Here is a 16,414-nt window from a genome sequence, read left to right as displayed (position 1 = left end):
CCCCTCACCCTTTGCAGCCAGGTGCCTGCGTCTGACGTCATCTCCAATGGGGTCCTGGTGGTGAGTAGGGGAAGAAAGTTGGTGCTGTCCCGGGCCAGGGAGCCGTGAGGAATCCATGACTGAGCCCACCATGCCCACTTGCCTCTGAAGGACACTCAACCCCTCCTCAGAGGGAAGATGTGCTAGGGAGGGATCTCCAAAGGTGGGCAAGAAGCTGCCTGGCACTTAGGTGGAAAGCCCAGACCAGGATTCCTACCTATGCACTGCACATTATTCACTTGGGACCCTGGCTCAGAGACTACCCAAGGAGCCACTATCAGGGCCCCTCACTGCCTCCCCCTTCCCTACAGGGACACTACAGTCCCCCTTCCCTACAGTGTCCCTCCAGGACACTGAGTCCTGGAGGTTGGGTATGACATTGGGGCCTGCTATAGAAAACTCCTTCCCACAAGGCCCAGGGAGGGCTATTTCCTGGACCCTGTTCCAGATTCTCCTGCCATCCTCCCTCCCTCCATCCTCTAGCCTGTCTGGCTCCCACAGGCCTCTGCTTTCCTCAGGCTCACCCCTGTCTGAGAATCCAGGGCACCCTCTGTGGAGATGGGACAGCCCCACGTCGAGAGTATGGTGAGTCTGGTCAGCGGCCTTGGGTCTTGTCTTCTCTCCTGGAATTAAGGCTGCTGATGTCAAGGAGGCAGGACTAGGGCAGGAAGTTCTTAAATTTTTCAAAGCTCAAAGCTGACACAGATGAAATGGATTGCCCCAGGAAGTAGTGAATTTCCTGTCCCTGGAAGTGTTCAAGCATAGAGGCTGTATCTATTCCTCTACAAAGAACCAAGACATAGCCGGGCGTTGTGGCGGGCGCCTGTAGTCCCAGCTACTCGGGAGGCTGAGGCAAGAGAATCGCTTAAGCCTAGGAGTTGGAGGCTGCTGTGAGCTGTGTGAGGCCACGGCACTCTACCGAGGGCCATAAAGTGAGACTCTGTATCTACAAAAAAAAAAAAAAAGAACCGAGACACACACACACACACACCAAAACAAAACATTTTATTCAAGAAATGTTTCCTTAGCTCACACATCTGGTAGGCAGCTGGGGCTTAGCTGATGGAGGTTGGGCTTGGCAGGGTGGCCTGGCTCTAGCCCATGTGTCTCTCATCCCCCTGATGGGACCAGCAGATTGGGCTGGGCATGTTCTCAAGGCATCAGCACAAGTGCAGAGAGCAAGTCCAACTGAGCACGTGCTTGTCAAACCTTGGGTCAAATCCTGGCCTCTAATGAGCATGTTCTGGGCTAGATCAGGTCACCTGGTTAAATTCAAAGTTGGAAGGCTGGGAACATGGTCTGCCTCTTTAGTGGAAGGGGCCACATGACAAAGAGTGAGAATACTGGGGAAGTGAGGAACTGGGGCCATCCATGTAACGTGCCACAGAGGGCAACCACCCACGGGGCAGGGGGAATCCAGATATGGGGTTGCAGTGGAAGCTATGTGACAGCTGAGGTCCCTCTCGGTGCTGACAGTCTGATCCTGCCCATGTAATACTGGTCACTTTCCCTGAGTCAGCACTTTCTCTGCTCAGCATTTAACACATGCATTGTCTTGTAATCCTCATAACAACCCTGAAGGTACAATCATTATCCTTGCTTAAGGTCACATAGCCAATAAGTAGGAGAGCCAGGACAAAACGCAGATCTGTGACACTCTCAGGCCTATTCTCTTAACCAAAGATTATGTAGTTTCTTACAAATGGCATGTCTCCATCTCAGTCCCCAAACTTTGGTGTGACTGAAATGTCACTTTCCTGATTTTCATTAAGTCCCTCCCACCTCAAGGTCATAACAAGTCCCTGGGTCTCATCGGAGGAAGGAGCAGCTACAGGGGGTGGAACCCATCTGAACTGTTGCTTCTTTGGTGTCTGCCATCCTTGGGCCTTTAAGGTTTCTGTTGCTTCCATGTTGTATTTGGGGTTGTATTGTGAGGCCTCTAATGGTCCCCTCTGCCTGGCTTTCATAGGTTAGTCATTTTTCTCTGGCCTCCTTCCCAGACAGCTGCTGGGAAGCAGGGCAGGAAGCCCACAGGCCCTCTTGGCCTTCACCCTCCTGGCCTGGGCCTCATCTTCCAGCCCTGCTGGCCCTTCCAGCTTTCCGAGTATGGACATCCTCTCTGCATCCATGAACCCCATTCTTCCTTTGACCTCTTCTGCAAAACACCTTACCTTCTCCCAAGGTCTTCCAGTTTTGGAAACAAAAGCCAGAATGACTTGCAGCCTATTTCTATTTCCTCTCTGGCCACAAACCTCCCCCAAGATAATGAGCATGGATCCTAAATGGGGGCAAGAGATGAAACCGGTCATTAATATAATAATGAATATATAGATGTGTATAATTATACATTATATAGTTAACATAATAGTCTCAAAACCACCAGCCCCGTAGGCTATGAGCAAGGGCCTCTCCCTGCCTTTCCCCCTTCCCTAGGCATATGCGTGTTTCTCACCCTCCTCCAGGGTCCCACTTCTGACCAGGGCAGGTGATAGGACCCCAAGAGTCCTTCGTGGTGTTTCCCCATGGTCAGGGTGGCCGAGAGTGAGCCGGCACGTGGGCCACAGGAGCTGGCATTCCCAGGGGGAGAGAAGAGTTGTGGCTACCTGGGTGCTGCCCTCATGAGTGCACAGCACAGACCCACGCGCACCCTCTCCAGGCCACTCACCTGGGCAACTCCGTTCTCAGGCTCTAGGCAGCTCCAGTTGGCAGTGCCTGGGGCTTATGAGAAGCTGCAGCTGTTGCCCCTACAGCCTCCCAAAGAACCAGGCCTCCCACCCACCTTTACCTTCCATGTGAACCCAGTGCTGAGTTCCAGGCTGGATGTGGAGCTGGTGGAAAAGCTCACGGTTCTGCAGGTGAGTGAACCACGGGCAAAGGGCGTGATCACAGAATTAGCTTTCCAAGGAGCTTCCAGAGCCACCCTGGAGGCACATTTCTTCCACACTGGAGAGCTCCTCAGGTGTTTTCTCCTTCCAGAGTGGCCTGAACACAGAGCTGGAGGCTCAGACCAGCAGGCTGGGTGAGGGCAGCGTCCTGCTCTCCTCTCTGCCTGTGGGCCAGGAGGACCGGTGCTTCGTGGCCCTGGGGAAGGTAAGGCTCTGTTCGGTGCTACTCTGTGACCTCCAAGAGGGGGCTAGGGGAAGGAGGGCCTGAGAGGCAGGAAAGATCAGGCCAGCCTGGAGCTCTGGCATGCCATCCACATTGGGCCAGAGTTACCTAGAGCGAGGGGCGCTGAAGGTTCCCACCTCCCTGGGAGAATCCTGCTAGGCATGCTCAGGGATGGGGTTGCTGTCTCTTTCAGGACCAGGAGGTGGCTCTGAGTGTGAAGGTGGAAAAGAGGTGAGGTGGAACTTTAGGCAGAAAGCCTCTTGGGGCTGGGCTGGAGGTGTGGGAAAATGCCCAGTTTGCTCTGCTCTGCAGCCCACGCAGCTCAGGCCTTGGAAGGACGCTTCTCCCTGTGTGGTTCTGGTGCTGGTAGGGAGCCCCTTGGGTTCCTCAGAGTGGGGGCCTGCTCCTATGAAAAGTGAGCTGGGCCTGAGGCTCTCCTCCACTGGACAGTCACCCAGTACCCCGCCCCAACCCCCACCCCATGTGAGGCAGCTCTGGGGACCTGGACCTGCGCCTTGGCTTTGACCTCAGTGACGGGGAGCGGGAATTTCTGGACAAAAGGAAGCAGATTGTGTCCAAGGCCCTGCAGCAGGTGCTGGAATTAAGCAAAGCTCCGGACAATGGCCAGGTATGGAATGGAGGAGGACTCCTGGTCCTCAGGTCACTCTTCCCTTGAAAGGACTGGTATGGCCAAGAGGTGACAGGAAGTCCAGTGGAAGCATGGGGTCATAGGAGGTAGGGAACGGCCTGTTCACCTGAGCTGATGAGTGTGATCAGGAGAGTCAGGACCTCGTGTGGAACCCTCGCCCCTGAGCAGCCCTGGCTAAGGGTGGATGTCTTCTCAGTTTGCTCAGGCTGCTGTAACAAAATACCATAGACTGGGTGGCTTAGGTGAAATATGATAGACTGAGTGGCTTGAACAATAGATGCTTATTTCCCCACAGTTCTGGAGGCTGGAAGTCCAAGGTCAAGGTTGCCATCCATCAGGGTTGGTTTCTGATGGGGCCTCTCTTCTCTTATTGGGAGGTCTTCTGTGTCCTCACGTGGCCTTTCCTCTGAGCAGGTGTGGAGAAAGAGAGCCTGCTCTCGGGTATCTTTTCCTCTTCTTTTAATCACACCCGTCCTATTGGATTAGGACCCTATCATTAAGACTTCACGTTACCTTTATTACCCACTTGTAGGCCCTCTCTACAGATAGTCACTTTGGGGGGTAGGGCTTCAACATATGAATTTGGGGGTCACAATTGAGACCGTAACAGTTGTCAAAGGGATTTGGACATGGAGGGTCCATAGGATCCTCTGTGCGTGTAAACAGGCAGCCTGTGGCTGGGAGGCAGGGGAAGGGGCGCAAGAGAGAGCTGGTGGATCACAATCAGCTGGTGGCTTCCTCCAGCGTGTGTGCTGGGGAGACGGAGCCTGTGCCCAGTGCTGACAAACTGAGCAAGCTTAGATGGTTCGTTCAGCCGATACACATGCCCACTATGTGCTAGATCACTCCTCTGTCTCACCCAGCTCTCAGAAGCAACAGTGTCCTTGGTAAGCAGTGGCCAGGGAGCATTTTCTCAAGACAGGAGACGAAAAGAAGACAGGGAAAGGAACTGAAAGTCTGGGGTAGAACAAGCCAAACCTTTGTGAAAATGCTGAGTGCCCAGAAGTTTCAAATCTAGTCCTCACAGGCACCTCTGATCCTGAAGAGGACCTTAGAGTTTGTACACCTCTGGTTCAGGATGCTTGCTGGTCTTTGTCACTTTAGCTCAGTGGCTCTCAACTGGGGGTGATTTTACCCACCCTCTAGGACATTGTCAACATCTAGAGATGTTTTACTGTCACTATGGAATGGGGGAAATATAGAGTGATACAACTGGCAGCTACTGGGAAAAAGCCAGGGACACCACTAAATATCGTACAACCCACAGGATAATACCCACAACAAATAATTATCTGGTCCAAAGTATCAATAGTGCCAACCAATGAGAAACCCACGTTAGCTATTTTGGGTGAATCAAATATATCTTTCAGGCACATACCTTCCTGCTATTATAATGGCTAAGAGACGTATGTAGCATATTGCTTGGCTTTGATAGATAATCAATTTATATGATCTTAGGCACATTATTTAAGCTGTGCCTCAGTTTCCTCATCTGTGAAATGGGGATTTCATTTGGGTTGTGAGGATCTAATGAGAGAATATAGGCAAGGTTCTTAGAATAAAGTCTGACATATATAGGCAATAATACAGAAATGGTAGTAGTTGTTACCATTTTTATTGTTCCAGGTGCCTGTAGTAGCTCTGTTGGGTTCCGGGGGTGGAACCCGAGCTATGTCTTCCCTGTACGGCAGCCTGGCAGGCCTGCAGGAGCTTGGCCTTCTGGACACTGTGACCTACCTGAGCGGGGTCTCTGGGTCCACCTGGTGAGATGGGGCAGCGATGTGACCTGTGATCTGATGGAGTCCCTAAGGAAGGGCGAGGATCCTGCCTCCAAAGGGGTTGGGAGGGCAGGAAGAGACTGAGTCTTCTGAGTGGGGGTATTGGGCAGGACAGAGAGGTCACTCACAGACTCCTGCCAGGCTCCCTGTCTCCAACTCACAGGCATGCCCTCATCCTCAGGTGTATCTCCACACTGTACAAGGACCCAGCCTGGTCCCAGGTGGCCTTGCAGGGCCCCATTGAGTATGCTCAGGCTCGGGTCTGCAGCAGTAAGCTGGGGGCACTGTCCACAGAGCAGCTACAATACTACACTCAGGAACTGGGGGTCTGGGAGCCCAGCAGCCGCAGTGTGTCCCTCATTGACTTCTGGGGCCTCCTCATCGAGTATTTCCTGTATCAGGAGGTAAGAGAAGAACAACAAGTAAATACCCATGTCTCCTCTCAACTCCTGCTATCCTCGCCTACCCCAGTGGCTTCTGCCTTATCCCTCAGACTGAGATCTGTGCTAACACTTTTTTCTGAGGTCTGAGCTCTTCTGGGGGGAAGGGCAAGAAACCAGGGTGGGCTGACACCAGTCATGTTTCTAGCTCCTGTTAACTAAAATATTAACAAGGGTTAATTTAGGAATTAGCCTTTGGAAAAAGAAGAGCTTTATTTCTCACGAAGGGTAGCAGACTGTTGGGTGGCCATTCCCACAGGCTGGAAAGCAGAGTTCTGGCCAGAAGCCAGGCACATGTGCTTCCGGGGACAGACGAAAGGAGCAAGATTCTGTATTGAGCAGGCTGGTCAAATATACATATTCAGCGAGCTATAGGAGGAATCATGATATTTATGAAAGGAAATAATGCATTTGTAATTGTGCTTTATATCTTTCCCATCCCATCATGCCTGGGAACTCAGTTTTAAAGTGTTTTGGGGGTCCCCTGGGCCAAGACGGGTCCATTCAGTTAGGAGAGGATTTAGGATTTTTAGTTCCCCCCCATTTTACTAACTGAGTAGCAGAGTCAGTAGGCAATAGGGATGACCAACCTTCTTTTGTCTCATCATTGATGGGGTGGAGCAGCTATTTGCCCTAGGTCCATCTACCAGGGGTGGGGAACCTGCAGCCTTGGGGCCACATGTGGCCTTCTGGATCCTTGAGTACAGCCTTTGGACTAAATCCAAGTTTTATAGAACAAAGCCCCTATGGCCAAGGAGAGGTTTAGAGGCATAAAAGCAAGCAGCCAATTTAACATTTTGGGCCAGATAGGAATACGAGTTGACAGGCACTCATTAACTCCTTAAAACCTTTTAAACAATATAACTGAAAAGCAATAGCGAAAAACAAGGTGATCAAGTTAACTTATCTGTAAGTATTGAGCTACTATAGTCTTGGTTTTAGTTACAGACCTGTAGCAATTAGTTATATATCATAAGTACTTTGTTAGGGCCATTTTATCCCTCAAACTAGCCCTTAGAATCCCACATGCCTCTCTCTTCCGCCACAGTCCCTGGACCTAGAGGAGGAGGAGTTGTTGCGCAATAACAGGGCATAGTTTGTGTTCACAGTGCTGGCCTTGCCGACCCAAAGTCTGTTGTGGGCATGCTACACCCCATGGTGGCTGATCTCAGACGTGGGGATGAGGCTAAGCTGCCTCCCTCCTTTCCTGCCCAGGAAAACCCTGCCAAGCTGTCTGACCAGCAGCAGGCTGTCAGCCAGGGTCAGAACCCATATCCCATCTACGCTTGTGTCAATGTCCGCACCAACATCAGTGCAGAAGATTTTGCAGGTGCCTTGGTGTGGGGTCGAGGGAGAGAGCTGGTGGGGCTGGGCAGTGGGAGGGCGTGAGAGGCCAGGGCCTTCAGGGTGCAAGTGGGAGGCTCCACACACGGGGGCCATGGAGCCCAGTGGGGTTGCTGCCACCTCTTCTTGGCAAAGCTGCTTCCTGCTGAGCACAAGGGCTCTAGTGGGAGGCTCCCGATAACCTCCCCTTCCCTTGGCCTGCAGAGTGGTGTGAGTTCACCCCCTACGAGGTCGGCTTTCCCAAGTACGGGGCTTATGTTCCCACTGAGCTCTTCGGCTCGGAGTTCTTCATGGGACGACTGCTGCAGCTGCGGCCTGAGCCCCGGATTTGCTATCTGCAGGGTGAGTCTCGGCTGCAGGGCTGGGGACAGATAGGTACCCAGGCCAAGCCCTGACAAGGGTGGGGGTGTCCTGCCTATCTCCTTAGGAATGTGGGGCAGCGCCTTTGCAGCCAGCCTGGATGAGATCTTCCTGAAGACTTCAGGCTCAGGCCTGGGCTTCCTGGAGTGCCACCGGGGCAGCGTCAACATCGCAGGTGAGGGTAGAGACCTCGCCCCTTCACACACCACTTGCCAGCAGTGGGGTCCGGGTAGAGGCATGAAGAATGAGGGAGGGGATGGTGACAGACTTGGCTGTCCCATTGGATTCAGGGATGTCCTGAAGAAATGACTTCTAGTTCAGGGTCTCTAGGAGCCCAGAGGTGTGGTAGAGCCACTCCTTTGAGTTCTCTGCTTTGGGCTCCAATTAGCTGCACTCAGCAGAGAACATGAACTCTGTCCACACCCTCTGCCGGCTCTTCGTTAGCCTGGTACTTAAGTGGCCCACAAGAGCCCTGCTGGACAGAACACCTTTCCTACCTGTCCCCCAAGGGTCACTTCTGGTCTGCTCCTCTGTTCAGCTCAGACACTGTTGGTCAGATGTCTTCTCTTTTGCACTCCATCCTTCGGGGCTGATTGAGGGTCTTACCACTGTGGTTTCCTGGGACCCCGTGCACATCTTCACTGTTGTCTGTACCTTGAGGCATTGTTATGATTTATCATCTCTTTATGTGACACTTCCCTTGCGCCCCCCACCCCTGTAGGGAACCCACGAGCCTGGAGGCCCAGGCCCCGGCCCCAGTCCCAGGCACCTTTGCATCCCTCACGTCTAGCACAGTGCTGGCACGTAGTCACTGCTCAGTTAGCATTTAATAAATGCAATTATGTTTGGAAGCTGTATCTCCTACCCTTATTTTCAAAAGGGTAGGAGATAAATTATTATTCCATAAATGCAATGTCATAGACAGCTTTCAAAACGGGATACAAAAAAAAGTTATTTAAAAGGGGTTCTGTGAAGTAGTAGTCGGAGGCCCAGGCAGAGGGATGTGGAGAGGGTGCATGTGTGGGGGAGGGGCCTGAGCCTCGAGATCATTGGACAGAGGAGGGCACCACTTCTTACCATATTCCACTGTCCCTATGCCTGCCTAGACGACTGCCAGAAGCTCCAGCTACATGACCCTGCACGGCTGCGGACGAGGCTCTTCACCCCACAAGGTCCCTTCTCCAGGGCTGTGCTGGACATATTCACCTCCCGCTTCACTTCTGCCCAGAACTCGAACTTCACTCGAGGCCTTTGCCTGCACAAGGACTACGTGGCTGGCAGGGAGTTTGTGGCCTGGAAAGGTGGGTTCTGCCCCGTGCTTCTGGCTCACTGGGGCCAGCATGGGCATTGGTCTAGGGGACTGAGCTGTGGTCTCCTGTGGCCAGGGCTGACATGGAGGTACCCTGATAGTGTGCCGGAAGGTGGAAGGCGGCGGGACTGAGTGGTTGGGTTGGGAGACCCCGAGGCTGTCAGAGAAGGGACCAAGGGAGAGAGAGCTCTACAGAGAGAATGAGGATGCAGAGAGAAGGGGGCTGCTGGCAAGAGCAACTGTGTTTGTCCCTGTGTGTGCGACCTTGCAGACACACACCCAGATGCCTTCCCCAACCAGCTCACCCCCATGAGGGAGTGCCTGTACCTGGTGGATGGAGGCTTTGCCATCAACTCTCCGTTCCCACTGGCTCTGCTGCCCCAGAGAGCAGTGGACCTCATTCTGTCCTTTGACTACTCCTTGACAGCCCCTTTTGAGGTGAAGTGATGGTGGGGCTCCTGCAGAGTGGTGAGGGGAAGGGAGGGAGAAGGAGAAGAGGGCTCTGCAGAGGGGCCTGGCTGGGCATATGAGGGTTGCTCTCACGGGCAGCCTGGGTTACGCTCTGTGTGTGGCGGAGCTGCCTTCCAAACCCTGTCAGCAGGACAGGTCTCCCCAGCTGGAAAACTGCTGAGGAAGAGGAGGCCACAGAGTGTCCTCGGGAGTCTTCTGTGCTTCTCAGTAAGAGACCCCACCCATAACCCTATTCTAGGCCCTCCCCATCCACAGTAGAATTCCCTGCTGGGGTCTGGGTCTGGGTCTGCTGTCCCTTTTTTACTGCGGTAACAACAGCCGTCAGGGTCCCCTCAGGGAGACTCTACGAGCTCCGCAGGCTTCTGGACAGGTGCTGCTGTCACATGTGCTGGCGTGCTGGGGCAGCCCTTCCTCTTTGGCCTCCTCCCTGCCCTCCTGGGCCCAGTGAGAACTTGGGAGTGGAGGATTAATGAAGCCTCCCTCACCTGGCGCTCACCTTCTGTAGCATATTAGCTTCCTGAAATTGAAATCAGCCCCTAACAAGGAGCAGGGAGGGGGTGGAAAAGGGAAGGCCACAGCAGTTCTGGTGAGGAATGGTGATGATAGACTAGATAATTTTTTTTTTTTTTTTTCACTCTGTTGCCCAGGCTAGAGTGCTGTGGTGTTGGCCTAGTGCACAGCAAACTCAAACTCCCGGGCTCAAGCAATCCTCCTGCCTCAGCCTCCTGAGTAGCTGGGACTACAGGCACCTGCTACAATGCCCAGCTAATTTGTCTATTTTTAATAGAGACAGGGGGTTTCATTCTTGCTCAGGCTGGTCTTGAACTCTTGAGTTCAAGTGATCCTCCCACCTCAGCCTCCCAGAGTGCTAGGATTATAGACATGAGCCACTGTGCCCAGCCTAGACTATCCATTATTGGTCATTATTGATTATGGCTAATCTTCACAACAACCCCACTGGACAGTTATGTTTATTTTTATTTTACACATGAAGAATCTGACTCAGAAAGGTGATATCACCTACCTGAACTCACTAAGCTGGTCAGAGGTAATGCTGGCCTTGAAGCCTGGGTCTGTTGAGCCCAAGTGGGGGGCAGGGCCAGGGTGGAGGGCAGGCAGGGTCAGAAACTTGCCTCTCTGCCTAGGTCTTACAGATGACCGAGAAGTACTGCCTGGACCGGGGAATCCCCTTCCCTAGGATAGAGGTGGGCCCTGAGGACTTGGAGGAACCCCGGGAGTGCTATCTCTTTGCCAAGCCCAATGACCCCTGCTCACCCATCGTGCTGCACTTCCCTCTTGTCAATCGTACCTTTCGAACACACCTGGCCCCAGGTAAGGGAAGCCCTGGGCCTGGGTCTCACTCGCAGAGCCGTGGGGGATGATGGAATGCTGTTCTGCCCTCTGCTTTCTGACCTCAGTGTCCACTCGGGGTCATCTCCCCTTGATGTGCCTAAGAGCTGAGATGTGGGTCCAAGTAAGGGCCGCATGGAACCAGCCAGATGTCCTGGGACAATACCAGCCAGTTTCACAGAGTGCCCCAGCCTGGCCTCTCTTTTGCTCTCCCCCACCCCCAACCCACAACAGGTGTGGAACGGCAAACAGCTGAGGAGAGGGCCTTTGGGGACTTTGTCATCAATGGGCCAGACACCCCCTATGGCATGAGGAACTTCACCTATGAGCCCCAGGACTTTGATAGGCTGGTGGCCCTGAGTCGATACAACGTTCTGAACAATGTGGAGACTGTGAAGAGTGCCCTCCGGCTGGCTCTGGACCGGAGGGCAGGAGACAAGGCTGGGGGCTAACCCAGCAGGAGGAGGAGGACTGACAGGAGAGAAGGGCTCTGGCTGGTGCTGTGGCCAGGGCTATCAAGGGAGAGGGGGTGCTTCCTGGGGCTCTGCTTCCTCTCTCTCCAGAACCTGCCTCCAGGGCCCCAGGAAGTGCTTGCAGAATTGTAGCTTGTACTTGGGGAAGCCGTTTTTGAGAAGATGGGCAGCACCTCTCTGCAGGGGCCTTGGGGAGGCAGGGCAGAAGGCACAGTGCTCATCTACAGTGAGGTATGGGCAGAATCAGGCAACAGTCTAGCCACAGGGCCCCCCAAATACAGGAAGACCTTAGAGGGTGTAGGTCCTCCACCCTCTCCAGAGCAGGAGCTGTAGGCCAAGGTGCTTCTGTGTCCCTGCTGCTGGGATAGGAGGCAGAGGTGCATCCACCAGGCTGCCAGCAATGGGGCAGACCCTGACCCCACCTGCCCTCCTGGAGGCCACTACCAAGAATGCAGAGGAACCCTGTGGGTTGCCAGACTGTCACTGACTCTATTGTCCTGGCTCTGATCCTCCTGGTCATCCTGGCCTCCCTTGTCCCTGTCCTCAGAGCTCACACTTCTCTGCTCAGCCTCCCAAAGCCTGTGGGCTGAGGCCCGTCTGGCTGTGAATTACCCACTGCTGACTCCCCGTGCACGGTCTTTAAAGCCAGACTACAATCTCTAGTCACGTGAGCAGTTGTCCCCTGATGCAAGTATGGTCCCACCGTGTCCTGGAGCTAACTGGGTATGACTTAGAGGGGCACCATGATTAGAGAGGCGGAATGGATCTGCATCATGTATGGGTGGGCTAGCTCCCAGGGATGGTGACTAGGCCAGGGATACAGGGAGCCCTGCCTGGGTTCCCACCTCTTTCAGACGTAGCCCACGATCTGGGTGAATGTCTGTCTTTTTCTACCTTTTTGCATTTCCCCTGACCTACCTGGGAACCTCCAAATATCTAGAGCCTCTCCAGGGCAGGCAGATTTCAGATTTACGTGGAGGAGATCCACTCTGCCCAGGCCCTCTCCATCTGGCCTCTGCACTGCCCTGGTGTGAGGCCTTGCAGTGGCCGGGCTGCCTTACATGCAGGAACTCTGACGACTCCTGCCCCCTACGCCAGGAATGGCCTCTCTGACTGCATGGACTGCTCCTCATTCTCTCACAAACATGCTATCTGGGACCAAAGTCACAGTTCCTCTTTTGAGAAGATGACCCTAGTTTGTGCGCTCAGCTGGGAGAAGGGTGGTGAGAGCCCAGTCTGTTCCTCCCACCTGGCCTGGGCCCCCAGTCCTCCAGCTGATGTGAGCTCTGAGGACTGAAGAGCCAGTGCTTTGGCAGCATGGTATATGGGTAGCGTGGCTCTCCTCTCCCGCCTCCTCACCACTGCTGTCCATTGCAGCCCACCACCTTTGCCTCTGGACTCAACAAGAAGAGGTTTACTTGGGAGCAGCTGTGGGCTGGCCCCTGAGCTCCTGCTGTGTGGACACTTGTCACCACAAGTGTGCCTGCCATCAATAAGTTGTTATTTGAATCTTGTTGTTGAGACAGAGTCCCACCCTCTGCCCCTGAGCAGGGTACAGTGGGCGTGATAGCTCACTGCAACCTCAGACTCGGGCTGTGGGTATCCCGCTGCCTAATCCTCCGGAGCCGCTGGGATTACAGGTGCTCACTGTGGTGCCCCGCTGGGTTTTTCCATTTTTTTATGAGTCGAGGTCTCACTGTCACTCAGGCGAGTCTCAAACTCCTGAGCTCAAGCGATTCTCCCTCCTCAGCCTCCCACAGTGCTGGGATTACAGCTATGAGCCACCACGCCTGGCATTGTTATTTGACTGCTCATAGAGTTTGCAACTTAGAACTGTGTAGAGTTCTTAGAACTTGAAACAGAGTTCACCACTTAGAATCTTCAATGCCTCATCTGCTTTAGGCTGACTGGCCCCAGGAAAAGCCCCCTGAGGGTGGGATTTTGTTTTTATTTTTTTTCACTACTGTATCCCCAGTATCTACAGTGCCTAGGTGCTCCATAAGTATTTCACAAACAAATGGGACCCCACATTCTAAAAATGGATCATCACCTACCAAAAACGAACATGTGTGCAACACTCCAATGGTTCTTAACCCACTGGATCTTTATGAAGTTATGAAAGCCATGGGCCCTCTAAAATGTACATACATATGAAAAGTTGCATACAATGTCTCTGCTTCAGCTGTGTGATCACAGCCCCCAGGAGTGTGGAGGACAATGTCTACCCCCAAGGCCTGTGAGGTTGGTAAGGAAAGCAAGCTTGTGTGCTTGTGCTGGCACCTTCATGCACACAGAAGTATAGGAAATGCCACTTTGTCTCAGGGTTGGGAAGACATTGAGGCAAGAATGGGAAACCAGGAGACTGCTTAGGTGTACTAGCCAAGACATTGGTCAACAGGTGCAAAGATGACCTCAGCCAGGGAATGAGAAAGTAGCCTCAGGACTGAATCTGGGAGCCAAGCAGAGTGAGGAGTTGTGGGGAAGGAGTTAAACATGATCTGGCCAATTTGGCTTCTGCTCCTAGTTGAGGAGGAATCTAAATCTGTTTCTTTGCTATTTCTATCTCATTCCCAATGCTATCCAAGATGTCTGGAAATGAGTTTTAAGGTCCTGAAGGTGACAGAGTTAAAGGGATTTAACCAGAAAAACATCTGTAAGCTTGGTCCCCCCTGAGGCTGGGTAGAAACAGGAAGGAGCAGGGGACTCATCCCTCAACTTGTCAGAGCCCCTCATTGTGCAAAGGAAGAAGCCACCAAGACTCCTACATATGGCTGCACAGGTTGTGCACTGCACAACCTCAGGGGATGTCATTAACTCAGGATGTGAATTTGTACTCTTATTGGAGTGCAAAATTGAATAGCTCTCTAATGGAGGGTCAGTAGATGGCAAGCATTCTGAGTCTTACATGCCTGTAATTATCTTTTCTTGCCCTGACGTATGAATAATAGTCTAGATGCGTATAGAATTCTTGCTTCAAACCTATGTTAACTCAGTTATTAACGCCTTCTGGCATCAGACATTGCTGATGAGCAGTCTGATGTTGGTAGCTCCTCATTTCATTATAGGTCATTTGTATTTAATTTTTAGGACTTTGATTTTCAAAAGTTTAATCATGATTTTTATAAAGTATAACTTTAAAAAGTAGCATCCGTGAGTTCTTTCAAATCTGAATTCATGTCTTTTTATTTATTTATTTTGCAGTTTTTGGCCAGGGCTGGGTTTGAACACCTCCGGCATATGGGGCCGGTGCCCTACTCCTTGAGCCACAGGGGCCACCCAATTCATGTCTTTTTTAAGCTCGAAGAAATTACCTGCCAAAGTTATCAAAATATCTCTCCATTCTCTCTTTCTGAAATCTGTATTAAGTGGATGTAGGGATCTCTGGATCAATGCTCTTTATCCCTAAACTTTGTGTTTGCACATTCTATCTTATCTTTGTCCTGCATTGTGTGTGTGTGGGGGGGTGTCTTGGCATAATTATCCAGTTCATGAATAATTTATCTTTTGGGGGTTTTTTGTTTGACTTTACTATCACATTTTCCATTTTAAGTTCTTCAATGTCTTTTCTGAAACTACCTATTTTCATTGCACAAATCCTTTATTCACTCTTCAAACTCTGATGATTTAATATATGTATTTCAAGGCATTTTTCTGATTGTTCTATAAATGATTTCCTTGGGGTAGGTTCTTTGTTGCCTCTTTCATGGACCCTGCCTTCCTTATATATTTGGTGATTGGTGATTGTAATCTTATCTCTGAGAGAGGTCTATGCATGCCCTGGGCTGTGACAGCTCCTGGCCATGTGTCACTGGTCATGCAATGGCAATGGTGGCCTGCAGGTGGCAGTGTGGGGCCCAGGGAGGAGACTGAAGCTATGTCAGTGAGGGACTATCACAGTCTTAAGCGATCCTGAAGCCTCTGGGTAGCAGCTTTGGCACCGAGCTCACCCAGTAGAGTGGCAGCCCGTGGGTTCACTTGGGCTGCTTATTCATCCCCTTCTTTTAGGGCTGCCTGTGAGTTTCTAACTCATGAAAAGTTTCTCTTTCTTGTTTTGAACCATGGATTATGAATTTATTAACCTGTGTTTATATCTTTTCCATTATTAATATGATTAATATGATGTTTATGGGGATGTTATCCTTTGGATGTTTTTCTCCTCCAAATTTCATGTTGAAATATGATCCAGTGTTGGAGGTAGGGCCTAATGGGAGGTGTTCGTGTCATGGGGGCAGATCCCTCATAAATGGATTCATGCCTGTCCTGAGTTAGCGGGTGGAGGGAGTTCTCTATCAGTTCCTACCAGAGTTGTTGGTTAAAAAGAGGCTGGCACTACCCTCTCCCCCACCTTGCTTCTCACCATGTGATCTCTGCACATGGCAGCTTCCCTTTGCCTTCCCCCATGAGTGGAAGCAGCCTAAACCCTCACCTGAAGCAGAAGCAGGTGCTGGCCCACAGAATGTGAGCCAAAAAACCTCATTTCTTTATAAATTACACAGCCTTGGGTATTCCTTTATCACAGTGGTTCTCAACCTTCCTAATGCCTCCTAATGCTGTGACCCTTTAATACAGTTCCTCATGTTGTGGTGACCCCCAACCCTAAAATTATTTTCATTGCTACTTCACAACTGTAATTTGCTACTGTTATAAATCATAATGTAAATATCTGATATGCAGGATGTGTTTTCATTGTTACAAAGGGGTCGCAACCCACAGGTTGAGAACTGGGGCTTTATAACAACACAAATAGACTAAGGGTATAAATAGAATATTACAAAGGAGAACTTCTGGCTTTAAGCTGATAGAGGACAGACCAAGATCCCTCTCAATCTTTTAAAAATATAAGCTGGCTGCTGTAGGTCAGTGGTTAGCACTCTGACCCTGCACACCAGCAATTGTGGGTTCCAGCCTCAGCTGAGCCTGATAAACAAATAGCAACAAAAAATAGTAACTCTTTTCTGTTATACAATTTTCTGAATTTGTCTTTCTAAGAAATAATTTAGGGGAAATTATCAATATTATACATTTAAAATATTGAAAGTTTAGATATTTTCAGATTTTAGTCTATTAATATTTGCATTTTTTTATTATTTGTA

At 51.4% G+C, this 16,414-nt stretch overlaps 1 protein-coding gene across 4 annotated transcripts in view; it reads left to right on the top strand.

The window, feature by feature from the left end:
- PLA2G4F (phospholipase A2 group IVF) overlaps positions 1–16,414 on the top strand; it is a 19,140-nt gene extending 2,726 nt beyond the window's left edge. For 2 of the 4 annotated variants that reach the window (XM_053593322.1, XM_053593323.1), the window contains 15 exons: positions 18–60; positions 558–624; positions 2,725–2,894; positions 3,016–3,129; positions 3,341–3,378; positions 3,640–3,775; positions 5,423–5,559; positions 5,756–5,978; positions 7,230–7,344; positions 7,563–7,700; positions 7,786–7,893; positions 8,825–9,019; positions 9,299–9,465; positions 10,644–10,830; positions 11,083–16,414. In XM_053593322.1, coding sequence (XP_053449297.1) covers positions 18–60; positions 558–624; positions 2,725–2,894; positions 3,016–3,129; positions 3,341–3,378; positions 3,640–3,775; positions 5,423–5,559; positions 5,756–5,978; positions 7,230–7,344; positions 7,563–7,700; positions 7,786–7,893; positions 8,825–9,019; positions 9,299–9,465; positions 10,644–10,830; positions 11,083–11,300 — 2,056 coding nt within the window. In that variant the 3' untranslated portion in view covers positions 11,301–16,414. Of the gene's footprint in view, positions 1–17; positions 61–557; positions 625–2,501; positions 2,895–3,015; positions 3,130–3,340; positions 3,379–3,639; positions 3,776–5,422; positions 5,560–5,755; positions 5,979–7,229; positions 7,345–7,562; positions 7,701–7,785; positions 7,894–8,824; positions 9,020–9,298; positions 9,466–10,643; positions 10,831–11,082 lie in introns of those variants that run through there. The other 2 variants (XM_053593324.1, XM_053593325.1) reach the window with 2 other exon arrangements.

This window comes from Nycticebus coucang, chromosome 6 (genome assembly GCF_027406575.1).
Source record: "Nycticebus coucang isolate mNycCou1 chromosome 6, mNycCou1.pri, whole genome shotgun sequence".
NCBI classification, from domain to species: Eukaryota; Metazoa; Chordata; class Mammalia; order Primates; family Lorisidae; genus Nycticebus; species Nycticebus coucang.
This window is presented reverse-complemented; position numbering and strand designations above follow the sequence as displayed.